Source organism: Panthera onca, chromosome D3 (genome assembly GCF_046562875.1).
Source record: "Panthera onca isolate mPanOnc1 chromosome D3, mPanOnc1 haplotype 2, whole genome shotgun sequence".
In the NCBI taxonomy this organism is placed as follows: Eukaryota; Metazoa; Chordata; class Mammalia; order Carnivora; family Felidae; genus Panthera; species Panthera onca.
Genome location: NC_138350.1, coordinates 32,644,213 through 32,667,008, shown reverse-complemented (window position 1 = coordinate 32,667,008; position 22,796 = coordinate 32,644,213). Strand labels below are relative to the sequence as shown.

General features: G+C 43.8%; 1 protein-coding gene across 6 annotated transcripts in view; it reads left to right on the top strand.

The window, feature by feature from the left end:
* Positions 1–22,796, top strand: part of LOC132665746 (piezo-type mechanosensitive ion channel component 2) — a 476,941-nt gene that overhangs the window by 68,008 nt on the left and 386,137 nt on the right. For all 6 annotated transcript variants that reach the window (XM_078435431.2, XM_078435426.2, XM_078435427.2 and 3 more), the window contains exon 2: positions 15,484–15,579. In XM_078435431.2, the coding sequence (XP_078291557.1) occupies positions 15,484–15,579 (96 nt within the window). The remainder of the gene's footprint in view (positions 1–15,483; positions 15,580–22,796) is intronic.

The following is a 22,796-nucleotide window of genomic DNA, read 5'->3' as shown; positions in this document are numbered from 1 at the left end:
TGTTAGTCTCTTTAACCTGTTGTTAGGGATTCCATACTGAGTTTTCATGACACGAGAACAGGCACAATAATGTTTTTAAAAGTCAACTTCACATAAATTTAATTTTTATGACAACTGATAATTTTAATATTTCCCACTATTGACATACTCTCAATCTTCAAAAATCTGTGTATATGATAATAAATACTATTTTCTTATATGTCCTGTCAATCCAATTTAATACAACATATATTTGTTGGTCACTCACTCTATGCCAGGAAGTTGTATTAGATGCTGAGAGTATAAAGGGAATCATTTATACTCTTTGTCCTGGGTACTTCACAGGGCTCAGATCACCACATATACCATTAAGGTTTTCATTATGGGAAATATGCCTTTCCTCTCCCTCCCTCCCCACACCTTTCCTTTCTTCCTCCCTACTTTTTTTATGTGTGTTCTAGTAAGCATTATAATTCAAGTGAGATTTAAGTTTCCTGTATTTTCATAGTGATGTGTGTTGTTCCATATTTAGCCTACCATTAAGGTCTAGGAAATTGCAGCTTTAATAAAGAAGGGAAGAGGGGCTCAGGAAGAAGGAAGGGTAGGAGATTCATAATTTATCAAGCTAGGAGTACTGGCTCATCGTTTATGACCAGGAAATGGTTTAAAGATTTAAAGGTGTGTGTAAGAACCCCGCTAGGTCAGGGCGGGCGTGTGGGAGGCTGGGGTGGAGAAGCTTAGCCAGCTTCTGGTTTCACCAGATACATTTGAAGAGGAAGGAAGAGGAGGGGCTTTCCAGGAAACTCGACATCCCATCAGAAAGAAAGGAGGAATGAAAACTTTGGCTATTTCAGGAAAAGCAGGCAGGTGACTGGAGTTTGTGGCATGGGGAGGCCTGAGGCTGAGAGGGGTTGTCCAGATTTTAGAGGGGGTGGACCGTTGTGGATGAAGAGTCAGTATAAGGAAGCAAGAAATCTGAAATTGAGAGGTTGAGCCAGTTTTGATTCTTGTTCTGTTGTCTTCTGGTTACTGACATGACTTAGGGCACGAGATCCTTTGAGAGTCATATCATGTTCATCTTTAAAAGGAAATGACAGTACAGCACGGGACTTTGTGCAGATAAAAAATATACTCACGTGTGGGTTCATTCTGTCATTGACTCATTTACTTAGCAACTGCTGTGTGGCGACTTCATTCTGGGGGAAACAGACCAACGGAAGAACCAGATGATGTCGAGTCTCTAACATCAGGATGAATGATAGATGATACAAAATGTATATAAATAATAATTGTCATTACTCTTATCCCACAACTAGTTGAAGGCAAGGGAAGGGGGTGTTCACATTTATATCCTAGAAAGATGATTCTGGGAGCCTTGCACCCCATTCCCTCTGAAACCTGATTTCTTGAAAATGGGACCTGGGGAAGCTCACATTTGCTAGCGGAGTAATGTCTTAGAGGAGTTTCTGCCATCTCAAATTATTAGGATCGGGGTCTCATTAGATAAAATAGTCAAAAAAGTAGGGTGTAGGCCTCTAAGAGTAAGTAAAATTAAATCACATGGGCAGCCAGACCCAAACCCTGTGCGTTCGAGGGGAGGGATGAGAAAGGAGGAAGTCCACGGGACAAACTCACTGTGGGTGGGTCCCCATCATGATGGATGGCCAGTGTGAATGAAGGAAAGCTTCTGGAATCCAAGGTTTGAGTTCTGGCTCGACGTCCTAACCCTTGTGGGATATGTGCTCTCTGAAAAGGAGTGTTGACAATTCCTACACTTCACAGGACTGTAAGATGTATCAAATGAGATAAAGGCTTTGTAACCTGAACAGCTCTAGCAAATTATTTTCCCCAGAACCTGGCAAATGCTCTTTAAGATATGATTGATTCACCAAAGGGTTATAAAGAGAAAATTAATTACATCAGATATCAAATAACTACCATTCCCTTTTTTACCTCCTCTTTCTCCTAATTGAATTGATTGGCTTTTTAATAAAAAATGGACTATGCAGACTGGTTATTTGCTGGTAGCAAAGACATATACAGTGGCTGTCAAATGAAGCTTCCCTGTCCCCTGAGCCCCAGTTGCTTGGCCTGTGAGAGCCCAGAGCTCTCTGAGGATGATTTCTGCAAAATTCCCCCAGTCTTTCTGCCTGGGGGCTTCCTATATCTGTGGCTTGCCTCAGTTCTGCCTCATGTCAAGTTGGATGCAAGGTGCGATCCTTTTAGGTGCTTTGCACTGAGGCTTTATGAGTTCCCTGTTTCCTAGGAGGAGGTCACACCGTGTCCTGCAAAGCTTACACAGCTGAGTGCCTTCACTTCCATGCTCAGGGTTCTCTCTCTAATCTCTCTCCTTTTCTGAAGCCCCGTCTAGAAGAGCCTTTGTGCCCTTTCCTGGACTCCTCGGGATCTCCCATTCAAACCCAAGAATCTATCACACAAAATGTCCAAACAAATACAGTTCTTTTTCTAAGAGAAACCCTGGTCCCAGCTACTAATTGAATAAAAAAAAAAAAAAATACTGCCATCTTGTAATAAAACACAACAGATTAGCTTTTGAGAGTAGCTAGACATGAAATAAAGTTAAAATATTGAAGTCAGTCTGCCTCATGCTCTTCACCCGTAAGGTGATCGTATTCAGATTTTCCTGAGGGAGAGGACTGGCCTTGCACCAGCTGCTGGTCAGGAAGGAACAGGAAGAAAAAAGACTGGCCTGGGCTGGACCCTCTGGTTGTGAATGTCGGGGGGCGGGCAGGTAGAGCAGGTTGCTGGGCTCACCTGAAGGAGTTCTGCAGAATGAAGGAGGTGACAGCCACTCTGGTGACTGACGTCTGTGCCAGAAAGGGTCACCTCTGATTCACAGGAAGCTACAGATGGATGGATTCATTCCCGTGTGTTTCCACATTCCTACATGGCTGGTATAGGAGTTGAATATAATTTACTAAGACCAAATTGTGCTTTTTCTCCTTTGAAATGCCCCCCATTATTGCAGTTTGGAAGAGGACTTGGGGGGAGGGACTTGGGGGCCCCAGGGTGTATTGCTAAAGAAAATGAGTAGGAAGAAGAAAGTTGGAGTTTGCTTTCCTTTACTGTCCTGGTTGTATTTCTAGGCAATCTGCTGCAAAAGTTAACAAAAGTTAACAGGTTCCAGATGATAGCTGAGGGGAAAAAAAAAAAACACAGAAACTGATTTTTTTTTTTTTTTTTTTTGAGACAAGACCAAGAAGGATCATTTGTTCTTCAGGATCCATTTGTGCCAAGGAAGGGCAAGCCTATTTAAAAATACCAAGCCACCTCAGGATTTCAGTGGAAGGTAGTGAGAGCTCCTAATCTCTGTTTCCCTGCCCTTGCCCTCCTACTTCAGTTGTTGCTACGAAGGTTTAGTTGACTTACTACGCTAGTTCTTACTGATGGAGTGGTTGGGGGTGACTTATTGGCCATTATGTGATTCACCCCAAATCACGTACGTTTCATTTTGCAAATTTCCTGCCCGTTTTTTAAAGTTAATTTTGAGAGAGAGAGAGGGAAAGAGAAGACCACGCATGCGCGAGCAGGTGAGGGACAGAGAGAGGGAGAGAGAGAGAATCCCAAGCGGGGGCTGTGCTTTTTTTATTTGCTCTTTCAGTAAATATTTACTGAATGCATACTGTGTTTAGGAATAGAAAGTGGAAATAGAGTAATGAACAGGAAGGAGCCCCTGTTCCAAAGTGGCCAAGGGCCTGGTGATATGCAGGTTTGGGGAATGGCTAATAGGGGGCTCTAGCTGGAATGGAGGCATATTTAAGAGAATGCATTGTTGCTAAAGCTTTTGCAAGACATAGGTAATGGTGGCAGGGTCTGCGACCTCCCTATCTTTCAATGAAATATTACCAAGTGACTTAGCAAAGACATTTGTAGAGGTAACCCGACCTCTGTAGAATTTTGATATGAACCACCCAGCTGAGCCTCACAATGGCTCATGAGTCATACCTGCATTTGGGAGATAGACCAAGATACCCAAACAGTCTCATCTGAGGGGACTCTGGGGAAAGTTTTGACACACTGTGGATCATCTTGTAAATAATGGGGCATAACAATGGGTCAGGAAGGGTCAAATGTCATCTTATGCCTGGAAACTTAGGAGATCCAAGACTTCTTTATCTATTGGCCAACAATCAAATGCTTTATCAGGTCAAGGCCGAGAGCTGATGGAAACAGAGTCAGCTTAACCGTGTTACTGGAATTGTTACTCTCATTCTCCAAATAGAGCAGCCTGTCAACGAGTTTTAAAGTATTTAATTTCATAAGTCAGGAGGATGTGGTATATGTTGAAAAGAAGGGTAGTAAGGGAGAGAGTGGAAAAGGCCAAGGCAGTCTGGGGAGTGGGATGTGGTTGGGTGGGCAAGCCTAGAAGTCTCTGTAAGGATTCTTTTGTACCTACTCCTTTGTCAGTGACACAGACTTTGCGTGCAGTCGGCATTTGGAGTGATGAGGAAGGGACTAAATCCAACGTCAAAGATTCTGCATACAGAGCAAAGAGATCTGGCAGAAGACGCTAATCCATTGCTGTTTTGGATGTTGTTCTGGGAGCGATGATTTGACATCGTGGCCGGAGGCTGCCCTCATTCGTGTGGTATCATAAGCATAAAGCCCAGACATGGTCGAGAGCTGACTCGGTGCCACGAAAGGTGTGTCTGCTTCTCAGGCAACAGAAATATTTAAAGGCAGTAACAATAGCTCCATATATGTCAGAGAAGAAGGTGTTCCCAGGAGGAAGCAGGCAGGATGTCAGAGTAAATTTATCAAGATAAAAATGGTTATCTTTCATCAGTTTTCAGCCTTATTAGTTGTTAAACAAGATCTAGCTCTGAGAAGCATCGTGTGCTGAGGATGAGAGAAACATGAACTCATTGATTTCTTCTTGTGTGAGTGCACATGTCAGTCCAGGAAGGATGCTACTGAGAATAATCCAGACTGTTCTACAGCCTATGGTGAAAGCCTACACACAAAAAAATCTTACTTTACTAAATCTTTCAAAAAAGGAACCATAGGAGGTAGTAAATTAACCCTGTTATTAAAAAGTCACTGCCACTTACACAAACCTACTTTTTATACATGCCTACACCTATGTTCCAGCCCTGGCTGTCCCCCTTTTCCATAGTTGTTTCAAGTGGCTTATAGATAGAATAGCACTGTGGCTGATTCTCTTATTTCTGAAATGGAAATATTATTCTCCACTTGTAACACGGTTTGAATCATGAGAACTTACTAATATTTAAACATTAGTGGCATATTAAGTTCAGTGGTTCAACCTAGTACTTTAGAGATGCTGATATCCACATAGATGGAGGGTAAATTTCCAAACGTGAAGTCTCGATGAGTCTGTAAAAGTAAACTTGTTAACAAATCTAAGCAAAGTCCAGTAAGGAACTTTGCTTTATCATTAGGTTCCTAAGCACGTCTTAGTTTTTTCAGAGGACCAATGATGTAAAAACCCAGCTACAGCTATTAAATTTGTAATGCAACCCAGCTATTAAATGTGTAATATAATAGAATTTATATTTTTTAGGAAGAGAAGTTAACCTTTGGGAAAATTACAGAAAAGTAGCATTAATTAAAAATCAATAAGATCGAGTTCATAAAGACAGAGTTAATTAGAAGTCAAAAACTGGAAGTGAAAAGTTAATATAAAATTAAGCATGAGTGATAATCAGCACTCTTATTTAAAAATAGTGTTTGGGGCACCTGTACGGCTCAGTTGGTTAAGCGTCTGACTCTTGGTTTTGGCTCAGGTCATGATCTCATGGTTTGTGAGTTCAATCCCTGCATCGAACTCTGTGCTGATAACACAGAGCCTACTTGGGATTCTCTCTCTTCCTCTCTCTCTGCCCCTCCCCTGCTCATATTCTCTCTAAATAAATAAATAAATAAATAAACTTAAAAAATAGTTTTTACTGAGCACAATAAGTTTTAAATTCTTACAAATAATCTTTTTACAGGTTAAGTCTTCATTGCAATCAATAATTTGAAACCCTAGAAGAGGGTCTGCATTCTGCTAGTCACAGCCTGCTAGAGAGGTAGCATGATCCATAGCTTTGTAAAGTGTTTAGTTACACAGAGGTGAATCAAGATGGAGTTAAAAGGTACTTTCCTTCCTTGTGAATAAATGTGTGTATGAAGAAAGGGGAGTGATTTAGTAAACGTGGCGACACACGTTTCATTCGCAAATTCATTCATAAAAGCTTTGTTTTGTTTCGTTCGCAAATACAGGAGACAATCTGTGCTGTTATTCTCTCACGTGAGGAGGGGTGAGCAAGGTCAAGCTTGAGCGGAAGGATTTGTATTTTAAATATGAAAACTTTCTGTGGGTAAACTTATAAAATGGTGAATAATAGGTTCAAAGATGTTTATAAACAAGGAAAAAGCACCATAGTCTTTAGAATTCGTTTTATGCCAACTGTATAATCAATCAGGATGTGTTTAGAAAACTCAGTTAAACTTAGAATTTTTTTTAAATGTTTATCTATTTTTGAGAGATAGACAGAGGGCGAGCAGGGGAGGGGCAGAGAAAGAGGGACACACAGAATCTGAAGCAGGCTCCAGGCTAGAGCCTGATGCAGGCCTTGAACTCATGAACTGAGAGATCATGACCTGAGCCAAAGTTGGAGGCTTAACCAATTGAGCCACCCAAGCACCCCAAGTTAAGCTTTTAATACTGTTAGTAATATTTGGTATGTATTAAATTAATTAAAAAATAAAACAGAATCCTACCTCTTAATAATTTAAAAGGCAGTGAATGTTTAAATTCAGAGGCCAAAAAAAAAAAAAAATCTAAGATTTTAGTGACCATCTGGTTCAGCTTATGTTTTACAGATAGCACCCCAAGTTGTTTTGAGTTAAGTAGAAAACTCAGACCAAAGGCTTCTATCCTTTATAAATGAGATGCTTTCACCTGATTTTTCCTTAAACTGGCTTAAAATTTTAGCAAACTGAGTAATGGTTATGATTTTCTGCTACTACAATTTGATTCTAAGACCTTGCAATCCATTACCATGTAAAAGTCTTACTTTCTTTGATGCTTTATTCTAAAATTACATTCTTTTAACCGACTTCTTTAACGAAATTAATGTACAGTATAATATTTCTCTTCTAGTTTTTCTGAGATATATTGACATATAACTATTGTATAAGTTTAAAGGTATACATTGTATTGATTTGATACACTTAAATATTGCAAAATGATGACCACTGTAGTGTTAGGTAACACCTTCATCATGTCATGTAATTCCATTTCTTTTTTTTTGTGGTGAGATATTTCTATTTCTTGAAGTGTGACAAATACCTGATTGATGGATTCAGGACTGGACTGACGAACTCCGTGGAACGAAGTCAGCTTTCATACATCTCTGGACAATGTTAAAATATAGGGACTATCCCCAAATGTGACGGCATATTCTATTATTTGAAAATTATTTCTATTAGCTTTTTGTGGTACACATGTATGAACATTCTTATGGTGTGCAGAAAGGAGATAATGCAGGTGTTACATGATAAGAATAAGTACGCAAGCATATGTCTTGCCTTTCTGACCTATAGGGGGAGAGAGACCTTTTGGTAGCATCTTTCTTTTTTTTTTTTTTCTTAAATGTTTATTTATTTTTGACAGAGAGAGACAGAGACAGAGTGTGAGCAGGGAAGGGGCAGAGAGAGGAAGACACAGAATCCGAAGCAGGCTCCAGGCTCTGAGCTGTCAGCACAGAGCCTGATGCGGGGTTTAAACTCCTGGACCGCAAGATAATGACCTGAGCTGAAGTCGGACGTTTAACTGACTGAGCCACTCAGGCGCCCCTGGTAGCATCTTTCTTGATGAAATATTTTTGAACCTTTCTGAAGGCAGGTGTTCTTGTCCCAGGCTTGTCCAGCCTCTTGTGGACGTGGAGGTCAGACATAAAGGAAACGGGAAGAACTGGGTCTTGACTCTCAGTTCTAAAGCATCAACTACTTGAGACATTTATAACTTTAACCAGATCTAAGACACAGGAGTGTATAATGGGAAAAAGAATTCTACACAAATAGACAATGAATCAGGTGACATAACAGCCTTTTTCCTGTCCCTCTTCTTTGATAGCTTTCCTTGGGAAAAATCTACCATTGTTTAATTTTTTTCCCCGCTCCATTGTAAATACTTGCAGCTGATTCTCTTGTTGTCATTTTTTAAAAATAAAATAACCAGGATTTTGAGAGGACATCCTTTTAAAAGCAATTAAATGCTCCAGAGCAGAGAAGGAAAAAATATTAAAAGTACGAACAAACAAAAAATTTCTGGAATCACTGAATGGACAGAACTCTTTTGTCACTTGGTGCTGAAGTTGCTTGTTCTGAATACTGTGTTTCTACTGCTCTGGCAACTGTTAAAATAAACAAAACTCCTTGAGGCAATAAAGAGCATTTAGAATGTACTTAGTTGAAATGGAGATTCTAAACATTTAAAGCATTGTCTCTGAGGCCATCACTAGTGAGATGCTGTTTGGCTTTGCTACAGGGTATGAAGGAAGTAGATCACATCTGGCTAAAAATTCAACTCTGTGAGCCCTTACCTTTAATAACATAATCTAAAATTATTGCCTTCAACTATTATGGAAGGGTAAATTAAAGTTGCTTAAACCTCTCCGCGATCATATTGTAGTCAAGGGGAAATTATTATACAGATGGTCCCGCCTTTCGGCGGATGATTGGACAAAAGCAATATGCATTCAGTAGAAACTGTATTTTGAGCTTGGAATTTGGGCTGGCGGCCTGCAGTGCAATGTTCTCCCACGATGCTGGGTGGTAGCAGCCGCTGCTCCCCGTTCACCACACCGGGTATGAAGTTCAGTAGCCATAAGACTTACATTCTTGCCATTCTATATCCAGACAGCCATTGTGTTTGTCACTTTCAGTACAGTATTCAGTCAGTTGCACCAGCGATTCAACACTTGATTATAAAATCGGCTTGTGTCAGATGATTCCTTTAATTGTGCTAAAGTAAGTGTCCTTTGGGGCGCCTGGGTGGCTCAGTCGGTTGGGCGTCCAACTTCGGCTCAGGTCATGATCTCACGGTCCGTCCCCACATCGGGCTCTGGGCTGACAGCTCAGAGCCTGGAGCCTGTTTCGGATTCTGTGTCTCCCTCTCTCTCTGACCCTCCCGCACTCACGCTCTGTCTCTCTCTATCAAAAAATGAATAAACGTTACAAAAAAGTAAGTGTCCTTTGCACGTTTAAGGCAGTCTGGGCTGAGCTATGACGTTCAGTAGGTTAGGTGTATTAATACATTTTAGACTATCATTATTTTCATCTTACCTTGGTTTCATTGGGACGTAACCCCACTGTAAGTCGAGGAAGATCTGTACACAAACTGCAATCAAGTATTTTTATAAATGTTGCATGACAGGGGTACCTGGGTGGCTCAGTCAGCTGGGCATCTGACTTCAACTCGGGTCATGATCTCACTGGTCATGATCTCACGGTCCGTGAGTTCAGGCCTTGCATCGGGCTCTGTGCTGACGGCTCAGAGCCTCTTTGGATTCTGTGTCTCCCTCTCTCTCTCTGCCCCTCCCCCACTTGCACTCTGCCTCTCTCTCTCTCAAAAATAAATAAACATTAAAAAAATAAAAATAAATTTAAAATAATGTTGCGTGGTCATCTTAACAACTTCATACTTGCAACAAATTTTTCCCCTTCTCATTTTGATGAATTGTCAGAGTCCAATCATTTCCTGTTGGGAGAGTTTTCCCAAAACTGCTTGCCAACTTTGATCTTTACAAAATGAAGTTCCTTAATGAGGCAAGTTCAATTGTTTACAGTTCAAAGGATGGTATTCGAATTTATAAAACACTTCACTTGATAACTTGTTGACTCCTGGTTTGTAATTGTGGGCCCTCTAGGCCTGGCAAGGTCTTTTGTTTGGGAAATTCCTGTCAACTGTTGTCACCCTTTTGGGGGGGTTTCCATATAATTCTGGGTCATTAAAAACAGGTAGGAATAGTGGAAACTGTAGTACATTCTTAGCCAAAGCAAAGACTCTTTCTCCTTTGAGCAATTTCAAAAAAAAAAAAAAAATTGTACTATCAACAGTAAAGTTCTTGAGGCAGAGGGCAGAGGTCCAGGTGTCTTGACTGTCCAAGAGAGGTGCGGGGTATCTGGAACACAGCGCAGACAGAACACAAGAGCTCATTACGAAGAGTTGCAAATGTGCTCCTGAAAAAAGGCAACATCATGCTTGATGAAGGAGCGATTGCTATTTGCCTTCTAAGGCTTTTCTAGCTCACATGTGCTGCCTCAGCAAGTTCAAAGGCATTTTGCGCTTGATGGGGATAACTCACTTAGAAATGTCATTTAGGGGTGCCTGGGTGGTTCAGTCCGTTAAGTGTCCGACTTCAGCTCAAGTCACGATCTCGCTGTTCGTGAGTTCAAGCCCTGTGTCCGGCTGTTACTGACGGCTCAGAGCCTGGAGCCTGCTTCGGATTCTGTGTCATTCTCTCTGCTTCTGTCCCGCTCATGCTCTCGCTCTCTCTCTTTCTCTCTCTCAGTCTCAAAAAATAAACATTAAAAAAAAAAAAAAAGAAAGAAAATGTCATTCAGAGTCCCCAGCAGCTTGGGTGAGCTCCTGGATAGCAACTTTACACATAAAAAGTAAAGCAGGGAATTCACCTTGTTGGGCCACTGTCATCAGTCAAATGGGATAATTTCAGACAAAAATAAACGAAGTTGGATTTTTAGAAGTGGCTTGATTTTTAAGTGTGGGTATCTCTTCATGCATACAAATTACCTAGGTATTTAGCAGCTCAAACTATCTGAGAGTTTCTGGGAGTCAGGAACCCAGGTGTGGCTCCGCATGTGGTGCAGGCTGTCTCACAAGGCTGCAGTCAAGGCGGGGTGGGGGGTGGGGGTGAGGTCACGGTCTCCAGATGAGCTGCCTCCAAGCTAACTCGAGTGGCTGTTGGCCGGAGAGGGCTGGCTGCTGGCTGGAGACTTCAGCCCCTTGCCACATGCCTGGTGAGCAAGGGGAGAGGCAGAGGGGCACCCAGAATGGAAGCCACCAAGTGGTATCAGGATACTTTTACTGTCTCTCTTCACGGGGAGTCACTGGCTCCAGCCCATATTCAGAAGCAGGGGATTCACATGGGCATGACAACCAGGAGGTGGCCATTACGGGGGACCATTGTCCTTGTCCTCTCCTTAAGGTCTTCGGACTTAGCTGTGAATAGTGGTTACCAGACGCTGTGATGCGAGACCCCAAGAGCGGTCTCCTTTCTCCCCCTCCAAAGTCAGTCTTGGGGAATGTCCCCAGTATACACATTTGCACTATGCATAATTGGAAACCTGACAGAGTGAGGTTATAAAACTGAAACAGCAAGACTGATACATGCAGAGCATTTGTCATCCTGTGGAGGGAAGGCTCTGGCTCACTGAGCCCCTGACGGTTAACTGGGGACAGGATAGACAGGTGACAGCATGGAGCCATCGTGAGGCCGCGATGCTTCCTAATGATTGTGCAGCCTCGGGGACTAGACTCCCCGGCTCTATCCTCAGCCTGGTTACTTACCTGCGCTTCCTGGTTTTTCGTGTGTAGAGAGAGAGTAATTAACAGTCCCTGTGAAAGGGGCATGGTAATCATATGGTCAGTGTGCATGGAGTGCACACGTCAGGGCTTGACACATAGCAAGCACATTTTTGTAAGCTATTATGAGACACATTCACAGCGGATAAGTCACTGTGAGTGCTCGTTAAAGTGAATTCTACTTGAGTTTTTCCCCCAGAAATACTCAGGAATGGGTAATTTTGCTGCACAATACTAATGAACATGGACAAAACCCCTAGGGTAGGGCTGAAAAGAAAGAAATGTTCCATTTGTTTAGATGTGTATTTTGTTTACGGTTGTGTAAATGTCAATTGTGATGTTTTTATTTAAATGTCCATTGTGGTGTGTTTCTGCTGCCGGGCAGGCTGCACACTTGGATAGCCTGCTTCTCTTTCTGGATGCCCTCACGTCTTTTCCATTCCATTTCATTCATTTATTCACTCTTCGTGATTCTCGTGGGTCTGAGCACCTCCTGTGCACGGGGCGCTGGAGACAGCAGAGGTGGTCACCGGCATCTGTACTGATGCGTGTGACGCTGAATGAGAAGTGACCTGGAAGAGGCACCAGGGGGTGAAATGCAGCTGTTTGGGAGGCTGTGGACATGGGCGATGAGCCAGAGGACGACACACGTAAGCCATGTGGCAAGATGCTTGGTGGAGGAAGGATGGGAAGGTGTTGCGGTCGGAGGGAGGGGTGCGGGCGAAGCCTACAGGCAGGAAGCAGCATATGGAGGGTGCTGGCTCTTTAGCTGGGCAGCGGCGCAGCACGCAGGGTGTGAACTGAGGCACGGAGCCGCGGGCGTAGGCAGGAGCTGGGCTTGCAGCCTGGAACTGTGGGTGAGAACCAGCACAGAACTGACATCTGAGAGTGACAGCCAGTGTCTTCTGATCCCTTCCTTGTAAGGTGCACCGGGTCTGGCCCCATCCAGGACTCTGCTGGCACACTGGCACCCTGTGGGACACTCCGGGGCGGGTCACCCAGGCCGGGCCCGCTTCTGCTCCAAGTCCCCGCCCCGGCACCCTCTCCCACGGGAGACTCGGTCAGCTGGCTCACCTGCCTCACCTACCCCCTTTCCCTGCGGGCTTCCTCTTCACGTAGTGCTTGTTTTCCAACGTTTCTGGTGGTTGACCTTGTGTTTGTTGTTCCTCATACGTCTCCTCACCAAAATGTGAGTTCCCAAAGGCAGAGGAGGATCTTTGGGGGTCCCGGCACATAGTACACACTCAATAAATATTTGTTAGCTGAATGAATAACCAAATATCTTTGAATTGTTTTTAAGGAGCTTCAGCTGTGGATGAGAAATAAGAGACAGAAGGAAAAACAATCTAGAAAGCCAATTCAAGCATATGTTTTTATTCCTTTACATTGTCCCATTTATATATTTTCCTATCAGCCCCATCAATAGTGTGAAAGTTTATTCCTGCTTTGGGTCTTTCCATAAAGGAGATTAGGAATGTCAGTGATGGTGTAAACAGCTACAAGTATGTGCGCGATTCTTTTGGAATGAAAAAGCACGTTTTCTGAATTCCTCCTTTCCTTAGGATACCATCCCTCACTTTGCCCTACTGTGCCACTGATTGCTGGACTCTAGAGTAAGCCACCAGAAGCGAGGGCTGGGGGCTGGCCTATGCCATGCTCCTGCTGTTCAAATTCTGTCTCAAGATCAGCCCTCCTGGATCTGGTCTCCCTGCGTGGGAACCATGTTTGTGAGTCCCAATGTGCATCCCATACTGGATTGTCCTGTGGTTCCAGATGCTCCACCCTCTGACCAAGGGCACCCAGGCCTTGCCCGTGCCATGTCTCCCATACTCAGTCCTCTCGGGCTCTCCTGACCCCCCCGGACTCCCCTTCTCGTTTCCTACTTCTTGGTTACCACAGTGCTTCTCTTACATTTCCATGTGACGACCTCCTCCTTCAGAGACCTTCGAAGACATCCTTGCTGGTGATCAATTCATCTCTCTGTCATAGTGAACTTTTTTGTGAAAACTTGTTCTCTTGTGAAACTGGACCTTCCTGGATTTTCTCATGTCTGTCCTAAATTTTCTGCCACTTTTTTTTTCTTGCATACCTACCAGTTTCCCCTCCATCTTTACCCCATATGCAGGCAGCAGTCGAGGCAGATGCTTCTGTCTTGTGTACATCTGTCCATTGCTCTTGCCTTGGGAGAATCTTTCCCTTCTTGTCATTTCTTCGAACACTTTGCTCAGGCTGCACCTCCCTTTCCCCCTAGAGCCCTAAGCAAGGATGCTGTCCATGCTAACGACTGGCTATTTCCATCTGGTCCCCACCCTGTGATTTAATTCTGTGAGTTTGTCTAAAGGTAAACTCATATTTTTTAAAGTTTATTTATTTTGAGAGAGAGAGAGAACGAGCAAACAGAGGAGGAGCAGAAAGAGAGGGGGACAGAGGATCCGAAGCAGGCTCTGTGCTGACAGCAAAGAGCCCAGTGTGGGGCTCAAACTCACGAACTGTGAGGTCATGACCTGAGCCGAAGTTGGACACTTAACCAACTGAGCCACCCAGACGCCCCTAAACTTACCACTTCTTAAATCACTTTTCTCCATGGCAGTAATACTTATCATTGCCTGGGCTACAAGCCTTGGAGTCACTGTTGTATAATTTCTCTTCACACCTCTCCATATTTATTTTACAAAATGCTTTTTTATTCCATCTGCTGCTTTTTAAACTTGCTGTCATCACTGCTCTGTCTGGAATCCTCATTTATTCCCCAATTACCACAACTTTTCAGTTTCACTCTCTCCCAGTCCAAATTTCTCACACAGTCGCCAGATCATCATCATTATTATTATTATTATTATTTAATAGTAATAATTGTTATTATGGTTATGTACTAACATCAACTCCATAGTCCACTGCCTTCTATTTTCTCTCCTCCCAACTTTCATTCCAACATGTTTCCATCTGTGTAATCATTAAACAGATTTCCTCACCTCACAGGTTCATATTCAGTCCTTCTCGTCTTTAGTTTTTCTTTAGTCAGCCAGTAAATTTATTTCTTATTGCTATAATGTGCTCATTTTCTTTCTGCATGGAACACTGCACACTTTCTTCTCCCTGGATAATAATGAGGATGATATGATAAATGCTCATGTTTCTGAGGGCCTCCTGGGTATAAGACGCTGAGCCATAGGTATTATCATATTATATATTTCTATTTATCCCTCATAATGAGTCAATGAGTTAGAGACAGTTATCATGTGTGCCTCACAGATGGGGAAATGGGAACCTGGAGAGCTAAGGCACGCACTGGAGCCAGTCGTTGGAGTTCTGTGTGTCAGATAAGCGATGCAGAAGAAGGAGCATAGGGTCGGGAGCCTGGCAGATCTGAGCTTAATTCTAACTCGGTCAAATCCTAGTTGGGAGATTCAGGTGAGCGGTTGAGTCTTTCTGAGCCTGACTGTTCCTACTCATAAAATGAGGATTAAATGACAAAATTTGTGTAAAGCCCCGCCATGGAGCGTTTACCAAATATCCTTCTGTTGTCTGTCTCTTCTGTCTCCTCTCTTCCATGGAAAAACCTTCCCCGCGCATCCCAAACCCTCCCCAATCCCGTTGCCTCTATATTTCCGTAGCGATTTTAATTTCTCCAGCTTAATTTATGACTCATTTATGGACTGCCTTCATTCAGGTATGTGGGTGCTGCCTTCCTGGGTAGATTTTAAGGGCAAGGATGATGCATTTTAATTCTGCATTTCTAATGGTGCTCGACAGAGTGAGGAACACGGAAGAAAGGCTGAATTTTTACTTCCTAATTGACTTATCTGCTTAGGTCACCATTTGATCTAGCGACGGCTGATGCAGTCACCCACGCAGGCCCATGCACCCTGGTCCCATCAGCCTGCCATTGTTAATGACGCTCTCCCTCTCATTTCTCTTCCCAACCGCAGCGTGTGCGTTCCGGTACAATGGGCTCTCCTTTGTCTACCTCATCTACCTCTTGCTCATCCCCCTGTTCTCGGAACCAACAAAAGCAACGATGCAAGGTAAGAGACGTGTGCTGTTCTCTGCTGAGGTCGGAATGCATTTCGCTGGGCTTCTGGGTCTGTCTTTATCTGATACGAGAGATGCTGTCTGTGCGTCGTGCTGGTCCCGTTGGGAGCGGCGTCAAGTGTTTGAGCAGCTGCAAGTTGAGTAGCGTGGAGCTGGTTCGTGACACGTTTTTGTCATTTACAAAGCTATCCTCCCCCACAAGTTCCCAAGTCGGTCTTCGTTGGTATGCTTGCAGTGTATCTGGAACATTCTGGCTGGTTAAGGTGAACTCAGGGTATTTTCAACAAAATAAGGCAGAGGGCGGAGCAACATTGGCACATGCTTTGCATATTGGATTGCTGGGGAGAATGTGGTGGCAAGTGGAAAGGAGGCAGAGCACCGTCTTAACATTTCCAAGCCACGTAGCAGGAGTACCGGGTAGGAGGCCGGGTCCCGGTCATGACTTGTTTATACATCAGCTGAGATCTCTTCCATATGCCTCAATCAAGTACTGGAAGAGAGTAATCTGAGTCTGGAGGAGGGTTTCTCAAGCATGTTGCTGCAAAATTTTGGATCCATTTCCCATTGCCCTGCAAGAATCTGAAGGCACAGAAAAGAATGTGACAATTTCTTCTGAGGTTCAAATTAGGAGGCATGGTCTGCCTTCTAAGTTTCCATATTTGAAGTTCTTCCACAAGTATAAACATTAAACCACACCAGGTCAATTTCTCCAAACAATACCGTCAGAAATAAAGACTGTGCCCAGTGTCTCAGGTGAGATGGCTGTATATTAACATGGAAAAAAAAGGAAGTTGTGTTTGGCCCAACCAACAGGGTGGTGCGGGAAGGGCCATTGGTCACTGCCACCAACTTATCAACTTGTGGTGAGTCTTCAGGAAAAGAGGTGACGACTTGGTGTATGCAGAACAGCAAATAATGGCTCTGTCTTTCCTGAACTGTTGCATTTATAATGCATATTATGATTCTTCATCTGAATAGTGAGGACTGCAGACGCCGTGTTGACTTTCCTGCCTGAGGGAGAACCGGAGTAACCACTCTTTTTTTTTTTAAGTTTATTTATTTATTTTGAGACAGAGAGCACATGAGAGTGGGAGAGGGGCAAAGAGAGAGAGAGAGAGAAAGAGAAAGAGAATCTCTCACTGACAGCCCAGAGCCCGATGTGGGGCTCAAACTGACGAACCGTGAGATCATGACCTAAACTGAAATCAGGAGTCAGATGCTCAACCGACTGAGCCACTCAGGTGCCCCCTAAGTAAGGGCTCTTCGAAGTCACTTAAATCCTTACTACAACAAGTGACGAAGAGCTGGAGAAAAGTGAGTGCAAGCATAATCCTTATCAAACCTCAAGATCCCTTGTTCAGGGGACCACACCCACTCTTGCCTCATTCCTACAGTTTAACATAAACGAAGACATTGAAACAGAGTAATTTCTGGCCTCAGAACCAAGGTTATAACATACGGGCAACTTGTATTTCATGGCTTGGCCTGGAGCTCATGTTTAAAAAAAAAGTGGGGGTATCATACACATTCAGAAACAAGTGCTTTAAAAATGAGTACCTGGGGGCACCTGGCTGGCTCAGTCGTTAAGCGTCTGACTTGGGTCAGGTCATGATCTCACGGTCTGTGAGTTCGAGCCCTGCGTCGGGCTCTGTGCTGACAGCTCGGAGCCTGGAGCCTGCTTCTGATTCTGTGTCTCGCTCTCTCTCTGCCCTCCCCCGCTCGTACCTGTCTCTCTCTCTGTCTCTCAAAAATAAATAAACATTAAAAGAAATAAAAAAGGAGTACCTGTATATATTCAATTAAATGATCTGTTACTTTTATATCAAGATATCTCCTTATGGTTTTACCTGAAAATCAGGTAACTGGAATTTTCTCCCTTCATACTTAGATGACAGTGCCTGGCTTTGCCTTCTTCCCAACTAACCAGCCCTGCTTTCTGTCGAGTTGCCTCAGTCTCTGCAGGGGTGGTTGTGCGACTATTTCAGAAGCGCGGGACAATTGGCCCAATGTTTCTACCTGGTGCACCAGGGACTGACACTGTCAGGAGGTGAAGCATGAAATCAAAAGCAAAAAGCCGTTCTTCTCTATGTAAAGAAATATCCCGAATTCACAAAATGTTGCAAGGTCAGTGCCCAGGCAAAGCATGATCAGCACGCACGTCTGCTGGTGCTGCTCCTAATGGGAGAGAGGGAGGCACTGGGCTTGAAACGGAAACCCACAGGCATCTGTGCAGTTAGTATAGGGAAGCACTGTTGTGAGTACTTTCCTCTTTCCTGCACTTCAGGACCAAGGAGCTAAGACACAGGACTGATATTCAGATACAGTAACCTCACTTATTTATTTGTTTGCTTGTTTGTTTATGGAGACACAGAGGGTCTCTAGGCGAGGATACCCCACATATTTTTTTCTGAACGTGCAGGGCTCACAATCCAGACATTTCTAAAGTCTGTGTTTGGAGATACCCACACTGGGCATTTCTGGCGGTGCGTGGTCCGGGACCTGCAAGCCGACGTGGCATAGACGCAAGCAGTGGTGGGTCTGGCAGAGTGACCACAGTGTGGCTTTTCAGGAAGAGTCAGGCTCCGACATGCTCGGACCTCCAAATTCGCGTTCACCTACGTTTCTCATGAATCGGTAGGAGAGCACGTTGTCAAACCGAAAGAACTGTCAGCAGCCTCTGTGCTGCCTGCTCGCAGACTGTCTGCCTGAAGCCACAAGTGAGTTTGGATTGCCCCTGGAGCCAAAGGCCTCTGTGCGCATTGCAGGGACCACGTAATGACGTGGACCCCCTAGACTGGAAGCATGGTGCTGACGTGTAAAAGTTACCACGTGACCCCGTGCCCTGCATCTGGTCTGTTGGATTTCTTTCACTCTTGTGTGATTATGTTTCCTCTAAGTGTATCCATAGAGGGACAAGCAGGTGGAGAGTTTCAGGGTTGCAGCTTGGAGGGTGTTTCTGTGGCTTAGTTCCCGGCCTCATGATTTCGTGGGTTTGAGCCCCGCATCGGGCATCAGGCTCTGTGCTGACGGTGCAGAGCCTGCTTGGGATTCTCTCCCCCTCTCTCTGCCCCTCCCCTGCTCACACTGTCTCTGTCTCTCTCAAATAAATAAACTTAAAAAACTGTAAAAAAAAAAAAAAAAGAGTCAACAGGGGTGTCTGGGTGGCTCGGTGGGTTAAGCGCCTGACTCTTGAGTTTGGCTCAGGTCATGATCTCGTGGTTCGTGAGTTTGAGCCCACATCGGTCTTTGCACTGACTGCTTGGAGCTTGCTTGGGATTCTCTCTCTCCCTCTCTCTGCCCTCCCCTGCTCATGCTTGCTCGTTCTCTCTCTCTGTCTCTCAAAATAAATAAATAAACTTTAAAAAAAAAGAGCTAACAGAGGCTGGAGGACTATAGTCATTAGAAGATTATATAATTACATTATTGCAATATTGTGATGGGACTGGATTAGACTACAGTGGGGGGAGTCAGGGGTGTCATGAGTAGAACTGGGACACAAGAGCCACCTGAGTGTCACTAGAACCACAGGAGGCAGTCAGGGGACCGATCTGTGTGGACAGGCATGCCTGGCACTCTTACTAATAAGAGTCATGTGAGGCAAATGAGACAGTTCCATGTTCGTGGTCAGTGAACTACCCATAGCTTTTCAACTGTCAGGAGGGGTGGTGGAGGGGATCTTTCCCTTCAGTCTGTTTTCTACCAGACAAAACATCCCTAGTTACTTAAAAGTGATTTTTCCACCGCTCCATCCAGATGGACTTGAGCTGGAGGTGCTTCCTCCTGTCAGAATCCCTCCTAAACTGCCATGTGCAGGAAGCTGAGGTGTAAGTTTGGAATTGCCTCTGAGGACTAGGCACCCCATTTCCCAGCTGTCAGGAGGCCTTGGAATTTCTCCCTGGGAGTTGATGTCTGAAGGGAGCTCTCTCTCCCCTCCAATTCCCCCCTCTCTCGCTTTCTCTCTCTCTCTCTCTCTCTCTCTCTCTCTCATACACACACACACGGGTGTGCACACTCAGGCCATGGAGAACAGGCACCTTTCATCTGCCATAGGTCAGCGTGCAATTACTTAACTCAACAAGACCCTCACCCCTCTTCTTGCCCTTCGGATTTCCCAGGCAAGTCATATTTCAGAGCCGCTCCAGGCCCTGGAGCTCACAGGGGTGTCTCTGGGAAGCCACTCTCACTAGGCTTGAAAATCTTTCTAAGATAGTTAATTCTCTCGGCTTCTCCACCATTCTGTTTCATATCCTCTTCGGGGGAAGGAACCACGGGTTGAGAACATATGTCCTTTGCCATAGCATTCATTGGAAAGTGAGGGAGGCTTGGTTCCTCAGCTCTTTTAGGGTTTCCTCTGAAACTGAGCCAGAGTCCCATTTTAATGCATTTATTATCTGAGTCTCTTTCCCTTCTGACATGTAAACTTCAAGATGGGAAGGATTTTGCTGTTTTGTTTATTACCCTGTATTTCCAGGTCACAGAAACAATGTCTGGTGTATAGTAAGGCAGTCAGTAAATATTTATGGAATGAATGAATGAGTGAATTTATACTCACACTTTCTCATTTTAGAAGCATTTATAAACATAGCTATGGTCTTATGCTTACCTCAGTCTCCATAATAGCAAACATCATAGAACAGTTTATTGTATATTTTCATCCCTCGGAGACAGAAGCTTAGGGTACAATGGGCCATGGGATTTTGCTATTTCAGACTTAATTGGGGTCAGAAGATCATGAGTAATTTAGTAAATCAAGATGTTTTATGCTCTTATAGGCATTTTATTTAAGCATATAATACTGTAGGAAGGAAAAGAAATCTTTTTCTGCTGTTTCCCTAACGGTGTGCTTTGCATTGGGATTGAGACTGCACTCCATTAAACACTAATATATAATTAGCTTCAAGTGGCTCATACATTTGAAGTCGAGGAGATACTAAGTTTTAAGTTTATGTATTTATTTTTGAGAGAGAGAGAGAGAGAGAGAGAGAGAGAGAGAGCGCAAGCATGAGTATGGGAGGGGCAGAAAGAGAGAGAGGGAGGGAGAAAGAGAGAATCCCAAGCAGGCTCCATGCTGCCAGCCCAGAGCCTGATACAGCTCAAACCCATGAGCTGTGAGGTCATGACCTGAGGCGAAATCAAGATTTGGAGGCTTAACCAACTGATAACTCCTTAACCAGGTGCCCCAAGATACTAACTTCTCTAACCAGACACAGATTCCCTATACCTTGTGGCATATGGAGTATACCACATCAGCCAATATGGTGGAAGAGTGTTTTGTTTGAATGGAATACAAGTAATAAAACATATTAGTTGCGGAAGAAGGCCATGGTAAATGCTCAGTGTATATTGGCTAATAATAATATTATTATTTTGAAGTACACTATTACTTTGAACATCAGAGCGAGAGAGTTTTAGAAATCCTAGCCTCATCCGGATGACCACCATCAATATTTACCTCGGGACTTTTCCAGTGCTCTCTCAATATCTCTAAGAATCCCGTGCTTTCCAACATTTCTTGCTAAATCGTATTTGGGTCAAATAACCTGTTAATAGAAAGCCAATAGCACTGCCTACTAAGCACATATTATTTATGTGCATGAACTAGTTTAAGTCTCACAACGACATTTTGAAGTGGCTGCTGCTATTATTAAAAACTGTTACCCCAAATCCTTGTACTGCAGATGGAGACTGAATTCCAGGTGGGTTGAGAATAAGCCTGAGGACACACAGGTGCCCTATGGGTGGCTGTGCTCTTAGCAACTATGTTGTTCTGACTCATGCCCCCGAGAGAGAACAAGGTCCTCTGGGGATTTGCGAGCGACAAGGGAAACCTAGTCACTTAATAAATACTTGTTGGCTGATAGATTACTAGGCTCCAGGTCTGGAGAGATAGTTTGAGTATATTTAAAGGAGATATTTTAATTTGCATTGGTTCAGATTGATAACCTATGCCTTATGTTATATAGAACATATATCTTACGGTGACGGGTTATTTCTTTCAACAAATATGAATTCAAAGACTTCCCTTCGCAAAATACGATGTTTGAATTTGTGAAGGATAAAAAGAAGAAAAAAGGGTTCTTCGCCTCTCAAACACATGGATATTATATATCTCATTGAATGAGAAAGCCATATAATTATTCAGTGATGCTGTCATCTCTCTAAATTCATCTCACACTACTTTCCTGCAGTTGGCCTTAGGAGTAAGCTGGGTCTGATTTATGCAACATTTGGAGTCCCTTCAATGGCGGGGGGCAGTGGGGGGGGTGCTGGTGATGTAATTAGTCTTGTCAATTTTAAGAAAAGAGATAAAACCCTTGGGTGCCTGGGTGGCTCAGTCAGTTGAGCTTCTGACCTCAGCTCAGATTCATGAGTTTGAGCCCTGCATCGGGCTCTGTGCCGACAGCTCAGGGCCTGCAGCCTGCTTCGGATTCCATGTCTCCCTCTCTCTCTGCCCCTTCCCTGCTTGCTCTCTGTCTCTGTCTCTCTCTCAAAAATAATAAACATTGAAAAAAAATTTAAAAAAGAGATAAAACCCAGAATATTTAGTATAAACAAAATATCTTCAGGTCTCTCCTCATTATAAATGAGGGTGTTTAAAGTTTATTTGAATGTGGGGCGCCTGAGTGGCTCAGTCGGTTAAGCGTCCAACTCTTGATTTCGACTCAGGTCACGATCTCACGATCCTGAGATTGAGCCCCGTGTCAGGCTTGAGCTGAGTGTGGAGCCTGCTTGGGATTCTCTCTCTCCCTCTCCCTCTGCACTCTCTTTTTCTCTCAAAAGGCATCAAAAACATAAAGTTTATTTGAATAAGAACACCATTGTTGCTGCACACAAAGGACAAATACACACGGAACATCTTTCCATGATGAATATATGTGGATATAAGAATATATTACATGTAGGATATTGTTATCAAATGAGATACCCAGACAAAAAGGCAGCATCCTGAAGGAAGTAGCGATTAACTAGATTTACCCTGGAATCTCGACTACAATAGTAGGCAGTGCCTTCTCGACCCAGACCAGAGAGTTAGATGTCATATCTGGAGATGTCCTTGGAGGGAGGATGTTAATAACAGTAAAGGTAGCCAACTGTATGTCACAGGGTCTATTGTAAGCACTCCCTATATAGTAACTCATTTGATAAGAAGATAGAAAAATGATTTATTGAAAAGGGAGAACCTCCATTCTGGAATGAAAAGAAAAACCCA